Source organism: Chinchilla lanigera, unplaced genomic scaffold (genome assembly GCF_000276665.1).
Source record: "Chinchilla lanigera isolate Chin_1 unplaced genomic scaffold, ChiLan1.0 scaffold00099, whole genome shotgun sequence".
Taxonomy (NCBI): domain Eukaryota; kingdom Metazoa; phylum Chordata; class Mammalia; order Rodentia; family Chinchillidae; genus Chinchilla; species Chinchilla lanigera.
The window spans coordinates 1,683,877-1,692,928 of NW_004955500.1; the positions used below are offsets into that span (position 1 = coordinate 1,683,877).

General features: G+C 44.0%; 1 protein-coding gene across 2 annotated transcripts in view; it reads right to left on the minus strand.

The window, feature by feature from the left end:
- Positions 1-126: 126 nt before the first annotated feature.
- Zcrb1 (zinc finger CCHC-type and RNA binding motif 1) overlaps positions 127-9,052 on the minus strand; it is a 100,073-nt gene continuing 91,147 nt past the window's right edge. For both annotated transcript variants that reach the window (XM_005406577.2, XM_013505673.1), the window contains 5 exons: positions 5,394-5,505; positions 5,111-5,218; positions 2,403-2,512; positions 2,239-2,314; positions 127-814 (listed from right to left, as the gene is read on the minus strand). In XM_005406577.2, the coding sequence (XP_005406634.1) occupies positions 686-814; positions 2,239-2,314; positions 2,403-2,512; positions 5,111-5,218; positions 5,394-5,505 (535 nt within the window). In that variant the 3' untranslated portion in view covers positions 127-685. The remainder of the gene's footprint in view (positions 815-2,238; positions 2,315-2,402; positions 2,513-5,110; positions 5,219-5,393; positions 5,506-9,052) is intronic.

Sequence of the window (9,052 nt, forward strand, 5' to 3'; positions counted from 1 at the left end):
GTAGTGAGCTGAAGGTCAGCCTGAACACACAGGAAGACCCTATCTCAAAAACAACAGCAGCAACATAAATTGGGCCCAAAGTATTCTGGAATATGTACATATACGTATGTGGTATTTTGGTGCTGGAAGCTCAGTGTAAGCATGAAATTCATTTATGATTTATATATATCTATGTACATACCCTGAAGGCAGCTGGATCCAGTAATTTTCATAGTGTCGCACATGAATTATACTGCATGGTGTGGTATTTTCCACTCGAGCCATCATATTGGTGCTCAGAGTTTTGGATTTTAGAGCACTTTGGATTTTTGGATTAGAGATGTTAAGTCTCTACTACACCATGGCAAGGCAGAAATACAATTTTTTTGTTTTGTACTGGTATTGAACCCAGGTCCTTCCACTGAGCTACATTCTTGGTGTAACTTTTTAAATTGTTTTGAGAGGGGGTCTGCTAAATTCCTAAGTTGCCCAGGCTGGACTTGAACTTGCAGTCCTCCTGCCTCAGCCTTCCAGAGTGCTGGGATTACACGAGTTGTCACTGCGCCCAGCTCAAAATATGCTAATTTTAAAAATTACGTTTCATCTTCTGTGCACTATCTGGTAGCAAGAAACACTAAGTGTCCCTGTACGCAAATACTCCGTGCTGCGGTGGGTTTCGTTTTCTTGACATTCCCAGCGCACAGCTCTAATCACTAAGCTCTTCCTCGTCGCTGAAGTAGGCGCTCTTCTTTATCCTCGGGCGCCGGGAGTCCTCGGAGGCGGAAGGGCCCCCTGCGCTGGCTTTCCATTTGTTTTGTTCTTCCATCTTGGCTTGCTGGAACGGGATTCAGAACACCAAGCCAAATCAAGCTTCTATTTAGGATGAATTCATTTCTACGCGGAGATATCACAACACAACCCACACAGGGAGCTGGCTCCGTGACCCATTCTGTCCCCACGACAGTGTTGCACAGTCACCCCACGCAGAGTCTGCGGGTTTGCAGAGCTGGCACAGAGCCAGGCCATGTGGGTGCAAGGCCAGCATGCCCCTGAGCTACACCAACTGCACCTGCTGTTGTTTTCTGTTTTTTTTTTTTAAATTTTGAGACAGGGTCTTTGAGTTCAGGGTGGCCTTGAACTCAATATGTAGCCCAGGCTGGCCTGAAACTTGTGGTGATCCTCCTGCCTCAGCCTCCCAGGTGTGCTGAGATTACAGACTGAGTCTGGCCTTAAACTCTCGACCCTCCTGCTTCAACACCTTAGCAGTGGGGATTATAGGCATGCACCCTCATGCCTGGCTGTCCTAGGCAACTTCTCATGATGATGATTACTGATATTATCATTGCTATTATTTTTCAAATACTGAGGATTGAACCCAAGGGTACTGTACCACATCCCCAGCCCTTTTTATTTTCTATTTAGAGAGAAGTTCTCACTAAATCCCCAGGTGGGACCTGAACTCACAGTTCCCCTGCCTCACTCTCCCTCACTGATGGGGTCACAGGCACGGGCCACTAGGTTTTTCTTTCCTGTGTGTGCAGGATCAAACCAGGGCCTCAGTAGCGCCAGAGAAGGCCCCAACACTGAGCTACATCCCCAACCTAGGCAACTTCCAGAAAATGCCGTGGGGTATATCGAGCTCAGTTTAGTCAGACAGCGCTCGGTTCTGTAAGGAACACAGATCGGGGGCGGGGCGGGGCGGGGCTTGGTGCACACTGCCGGGGCTCAACCCCTCCTACTGCAGGACAAAACAAGATTTATTAAGTGTCACAGGACCCTTGAAGTCTACAAAGAACACATGGGAGCTTTTCAAACTGGTGCTGTGGTGCAGTGACTCTGTAACATACTGAAGACACTGAGTCCAGAGGCCAGTGGGAGCTGGTCTGCTCTATAATCCCAGACCTTGTGAGGCTGAGGCAGGAGGATCACTGCGAGTTCAAACCAGCCTGACTTCTATAGGGAGACGCTGTCTCAAAAAACCAAAACAAAACCAAAGGAGGGGGACTCATCACACACCAAACCCTTAGGTCTTCTCAAACTTAGGAGATGAAGGAAGGAGCTGTCACAAGGACTTCAGCCAAAGGCAACTATCACAGAGGACCTTACAAAAGAACACTTTACTCTGGTGTTGATTCTCAGCACCACACAGAGAAAGGAAACAAGCCCACAGTCACAGAAAAGCACAGGGGTGGAGCACTGGCCCAGCAGGCCGCGGCCTTGGGCCTTAGCCCCGCCCCCACAACCGCCACCGCTGGGTACCTGGCAGGCGATGGCCTGGCTGAGGCTGTCCAGAGCAGGGTCCTCCCCCTCGTCCTCGCTGCCTGCTGCGTCCTCGCTGCGTTGGGGAGAAACAGCACAATGTGAGCAGCGGGCGGTGACACAGAGCCGCCTGGGGAGGGGCTCAGGAGGAGCAGAGTACTCACATTTCTTCCGGTTCTGCCGTTTTCTTTTTCTTCTTTTTTTCTTTCTTCTTTGGAGGCTCACGTTCTCCGAGCATATTCTTCGGACAAGCATAACTTAAGTGTCCACTTTCCTTTTGTTGTGCATTGGAAAGGAAAGGAAAGATACTGTATTTGTTAGAGAAAGCACCTAGAGACACACCTCCCGCCCAGTTGCTGTGGCGCATGCCTGTAATCCCAGCGGTTTGGGAGGCTGAGGCAAGAGGCTGCAAGACTGATGCAGGACACAGGGGGTTTGATTCTCAGTCCAAATAATAATCATCATAAATTCCCAAACTGTGTTTGAAATAATGGGACACCAAAAAATGTGAACACACCCTATACTAAAAAATGTCTACTAGTGGGAAAAATTGGGGAAAAACCAGGATAAGTAAATGTAAATTCACCTGGGGAAGATTAAATGTAAAGTAGAATATGACAAATCTATTGATCCATAAGCAAAAGGAACAAGTGAACAGATTCATTTGGGGCAATGGTGGTGAATCTATGGGTGCTACAGCAGGTGCTTTGACAGGTTTAAAAGGTTCGCCATAACTGATCAAAGTTTTCTCAGATAATTGAATATTTCAGGTAAACAAGAAGAATGAGTAACAATTCTAATCTGAACGTAACTACCCCTTATCCCTTTTAAAAGTTCATTTATTTATTCAATTTTGGGGTTTTTCTTTTTTCCTTTGGTGGCTGTAGTTGGGGCAGGGTCTTGCTATGTACCCCAGGTTGGCCTTGAACTCGAGATTCTTCTGCCTGGGCCTCCTGAATGCTGGGATGGGGGGCATGTGCCACCATGCCCAACTCCTACGTGCATTTTCCATGTTTATTTCTTTCTTTAGGTAAATGAACTGAGGCTTTGTGCATGCTAAGCATGCATCCTTTCTAAAACTTCAGGGTTTTGGAATACAGTTTAGAAAACTCCCTCTTGAGAGGATGGAGAATCAGTGGGCACGGCTGTGCCCATGTGCTCCCTCTTTGCAGCCTTCTGTTTTGATGTCTGCAGATTACGTATGTACGTGTATGATTTCTTTGAAGAAGGGTGTTGTGGTGTCGTCCAGGCCTGCCCTCAGGCGTGTGCACTGGGCCTGGCTGTGTGTGAGTCTCTGTTGAGTGGGGAACGGGAGCGGAGTGTGACAGTGCGGAAGGACCAAAGGACCCCAGCTGCTTCTCTGAGAGTGACTGCAGTGAGGATAGCATCTCTCACTAGGGCTCTCTCCAGCTCCCACTGGCCTCTGGACTCAGTTTCTTCGGTATGTTACAGTCACTGCAGAAAGCCGCAGCTGTGAGAGACCCACTGAAATGCCCTTGGGACCACTGTGGGCACGGTACCCTCATCGCTGCTGTGCATGTCTCCACTCACGGACACCCTGAGTGGGCAACAGCAGATCGTGAGGAGAATCAGGGGAGAAAATGGAGGCACAGTTCAGTTACAGAACACTGGCAGTGCTAGAAGGAAAACAACTGCAAACAGCGGAGTACGGTGCTGCATGTCTGTAGTCCCAGGTACGTGGGAGGCAGAAGCAGGAGGATCACTTAAGTCCATGAGCTTGAGACCTACCTGGACAACACAGTGAGAATGCATCTCAACAAGAACTCAACTCCTAATACATCAAAGAGGGCGGGACATTTCATAATGGTGCTCAGCTGTGACGCTGGCCACTGGCCAAATGTCACAGAAAAAGGCAGCACCTGATAGACCTTCATCAGCCGTTAAAACCTTTCCAGACACCTAAGTGACTAAGTAATTTAGAACTTAAAACTCTTTTCTTTTAGAAAACTTAACTTAAAACTCTTCTTTTAGAAAAGAGTTTTAAAGATATAGAAACTAGACAAAAATACCACTCCATATTTACTTTAAAAAAAAAGCCCATGTTGTTGTTGTTGTATTTTTGCAGACCTGGAGATTGAACCCGGGGCCTCAGCATGCTAGGCGAGCTCTCCACCTCTGAGTTACATTCCCAGGCCTAGGTTTTTGTGGGGTGTCCCTCTCTTTGTTTTTGAGACAGGGTCTCCTATGTAGTTCGGGCTGGTCTCAAATTCATGGAAATCCGACTGAGTCAACCTCCCAAGTGCTGGGATTACAGGCCTGTGCTATCATGCCCGGCTTTCCAGGCCCAGATTATCTTTCATTTCATTATTTTCTTTTCTGTCTGTTCTCTCTCTCTTTTATGGTACTAGGGATTGAACTCTGGAAGTCTTTACGGCTGAGCTACACCCCCAAGTTTTTAATGTTTGAGATAGGATCTTGCTTAGTTGCCTAGGCTGGTATCAAACTCGCAATTCTACTGCCAACCCTCCCACAAATCTGGGCCTTCAAGCCTGCACCCCCGCACTTCATAAATACATTTCATTTCAGCTTTCTTAGATGAGCTTCTAAGAAAAACCTTTCTTTCTTTCTTTCTTTCTTTTTTTATCTTTTCTTTGGGGACAGGATCTCACTATGCAGTGCAGGCTGGCCTCGAGCTCACTCTGTAGCCCAGGCTGGCCTCAAACTTGCAGTGATCCTCCTGCTTCAGCCTCCCAGGTGCTGGGATTACAGGTGTGCAACCACCACGCCTGGCTAGAAAAACCACTTTCATGACTTGGGTATGGCTTACCAGAAGTTTTGGTGAGCACCAATAAAAGACGGATGTGGGAAATACCTTCAAGTTAAGAGTTTGTGAACTTTCAGGCGTACTCACCCCACACTCGTAACACTTAGATTTATCAAAGTAGTTTCGCCTTCGGATGAATTCAGCCGCTCTTCCATTGTCGATGGCAATGCTTGCCTTTATCACTCTACCAAACAACTAAACCAGAGAAACATGTAAATGTAGGTTGTGGTTCCCTGGATCTAAAACTACTATCTCTGAATCTACTGATATTCACTCCATTTGAACATCCCCTGCATTTTCCCATTTTTTTGGCTGAATGAGCACAAAGGCTGTGGGGCTTAAAAAACTCAGATGCACGTGAATGGCTCACCTGTTTGTTGTTTATGGCTCTGGTGCAGTTTTGTGCAGAGTCTTTATCCAAAAACAATATAAATGCAACCCCTTTACTCCTCCTCGTATCTTTGTCTTTCATTATAGTAACCCTGAAAGGAGAAACAGAGAGTGAATCAAAAATAAGAAAGCAATAAATAAAACATGTGAATACTTAGAAAGCTGAAGTTTTTTTTCTTTTTTTTAAAAAGGATTAAATAAAGGATTGAAGCAGGGCTCAGCGGCACAGCGCCTGCCTGGCAAGCCAAGGTCCTGAGTTCAATTCCCAGTACCAAAAAGATAAAATTAAATTTTTTTTAAGAATTGAAAAATAAGAGAAATACATAAAATCTAGCTATTTCTTCAAAGTCATGGGACATCAAAAATAATGGAAGTAAGAAAGTGATACTGCTGTTTTTTTGGGATTTTTTGTCTGTTTGTTTTGTTTATTGAGCCAGGATCTCACTATACAGTTCAGGCTGATTTTGAACTCACTATGTAGCCTAGGCTGGCCTCAAACTCACAAGGATCCTCCTGTCTCAGCCTCCCAAGTGCTGGGATTACACACACTGCACCATCATGCACAGCAACACCACTTTAATGCAAGTAAGCACAAGAGCTAGCACCCTGAGAGATAAGCTGAAGTAGAAGGGGGTAGAGATTACAAATGGACTCTTAAAGATGAAGCACAACTCTTTCCTAATTTCTTCAACCTAAAAGAAAAAAACCTGAAACAAAACTTGAGGTATTCTATTCTACATAAAAACTAAAATGATTTATTTAAACTACTGATCGAAGGTTTTAGATCTAACTATTTGGAGGAGGGTACTGGGTATGAAATCCGGGGATTGCTAAACTACAGCCCCACCCCTTTTTGAGAGAGGGTCTTGTTATGTAGCTCGGGATGCCCACTATGTGAACTATGTGAACTCACTATGTGAGTTCCTGTAACTCTGTCCCTGGGCCTCAGCCTCCCCAAATGCTGGGATTACAGCACACCACTGTCCCTGGCTCTCTAGTTTTAGAATTCTTTTGAAGCAGTGACCTTCAGTTCAGTGAGTCTTCGGCCAGTTCTGGGTTCCTTAAGTGAGAGGCAGGATGACAAAAGCACACACTTTACTTTTTCTTCTGCCTCTGCAGTTTGCCTAGAGCTGGAGGTGTTGGCTAGCCATATGCCATTTAGTGTGCTTTGGGAACAATGCTCTACAGGGTTCTCTGGAGTAAAGGTGGAACTCCAAGGCTGGATCAGGATAGGTACAAGAGGAGCTTGTTACTTGTGTACTGTGTTATACATGAAGTGCAAGCAACAGTGAAGCAAAAGGATGGGGCATGGCGTAAAAGTACAGAAGTCAGCAGCAAAGAGCTACCACGGTCATGTGCCGAAGTATTTCAGTACCAAAAAAAGTACAACACTGAATTAAAAACAGAAAAGGTTCAGAATTCTCTACAAGCAACCGATAAATAAGTAGGGGAGAAAGGAGAGCTCTTGCTTATTGCAGAATGTCAGCGCGTGACTGGTGAATGGAAAATCACCTTGTCTGTTTGCTTGACAGTCTTACTATGTAGTTCAGACTGACCCTGAACTATGTAGCCCCAGTAATCCTCCTGCCTCAGCCTGGAATCACGGTACTCGGACCACAGGCATGTGCTACCACACCTTGCCAAAAAATCACCAGTTTGCAACATCAAGGTAGAATTTGAATCAGGAAAGAACCAATAACATATTTTAAGTCTAAAATAAAATTTTTATGTGAGTAAGTATCTTATATCGTCTTAAGAGTGCTGGAGGTGTTGGCTAGCCATATGCCATTTAGTGTGGTTTAAGAACAATGCTCTACAGGGTTCTTTGTATTAAGAGTTGATTGATCCACGGGTAAGTACAAGAACAGCTTGTTGCTTCTTGTCTGCTATGTCACATTTACTAAACAGATCAATAACAATTGAGATTTAAGCAGTAGTAAGTCTCAACCATAAAAAGCCCAGGACCAGACAGGTTCACTGGTTAAGAACTGACACCAGTCCTCCTCAAGCTAGTCCATGACACAGGAAGGAAAGGAACTCTGCAGACTCATGAGAGGGCAGTAACAAACACACTGATACCAAACTCGAAAGACACAACAGAAAGGGACACACCAATATCCTTCATGAAGACAGATGCGAACATCCTTTTCAACAGTGCAGTTAAAAGATTCTACACTAAGATCATTCCCTTCACTGCAGGGATTCAAGTGTGTTCAACATGCAAATCAATAAACGTAAAGCACTACATGAACAAGTTCACATCCACTCATGATAGAGCCCTGAAGAAGCTAGGTATTGAAGGTATAGTGAAAGACATACAAGACAGTTCCATAGCTAGTAACACTGTGATCGGGCAAAACTAAAAGCACTTCCTCCAAAATTAGCATGAGGCAAGGATATTAAAGCTCACTACTTCTACTGAATATAGTACTTAAAATATTAGCACGAGTATTTAAGCAAGAGAAAGAAATAAAAGGGATACAAATAGGAAGGAAAAATGCAAATTATCCTTATTTGCAGTTGATATAAATATACTTAGAAACACAGACTGAAAGAATTTTGTTAGGGATGAGAAGTTGGTCCAGCCTCTCGTTCTTTGGCACTGAGCCACAGTATTTTCTATGACCCTTAGTCGATCTCAGTCTTGGAATAGCAGGAAGAACAGCTCCTCAGAACAACTGTCACTGGGCATGGTGGTGCATGCCTGTAATCCCAGCACTTGGGAGGCTGAGGGAGGAGGATTGTTGTAAGTTCAAGACCAGCCTGGGCTACAAAGAGAGCTCAAGGCCAGCCTGAACTGCATAGTGAGACCCTGTCTCAAAAAAAAAAAAAAAAAAAAAAAAAAGCACAGTTGTCACATTGGCTGAAGTAGTACACTCAGCAATAACAGTAGTATCAAACACAGCCTAGATGCCTATATAGAGAGCTCCGGAGCACAAGCCCCTGCCTAGCAAACGCAGCCTAGAAAATGACAATCCAAGGTAACCATTAATTTGCCACTTTTAAACATCTGAACTAGATTTGTGGTTATACAGCAAACTCTAAAACAACCCACAAAATTATATACACTACGTGAGTCTTTAATATGTCAATTTTATCCTCAGGGGTTAAAATCTAAAAGGAATTGGGGGAGAAAATAGAGAAGTGGAAGAAGAGGAAGAGATTAGAAGTAAGGCTGGAGAAAAAAGGGGGATCACGCTAACTTTGGGAAACTGGTGCGAAGACTGGAAAAAAAAAAAGGAAGAAATAAAAAAAGGAACAGAACAGCAACCATAAAGAAGCTAGAAACCATGTTCACACTCATAAAAACAAGATCAAACAATGAAGGGGAAAAAAACAAACAAAGAATTTTGATAAACAAATTTAACTTAGCAATAGGACACAAAATCAACATTACCTTTTCTATATACCAGTAGTGAACTAGCTGAGAAAGAAATTAGGAAAATAATTCTGTATACATTTGTTTAAATAATAACTTTTAAAAAAAGAAATCCAAGGGTTCAACCTAAACAAGGAGGTAGAAAAGGATCTAGAATGAAAATTATAAAACATTTAAGAAAAAAATTGAAAACACTAGAAGATGTAAAGACTTCCCATATTCAAGGATCAGCAGAATTAATATAATTAAAATGGGTATCC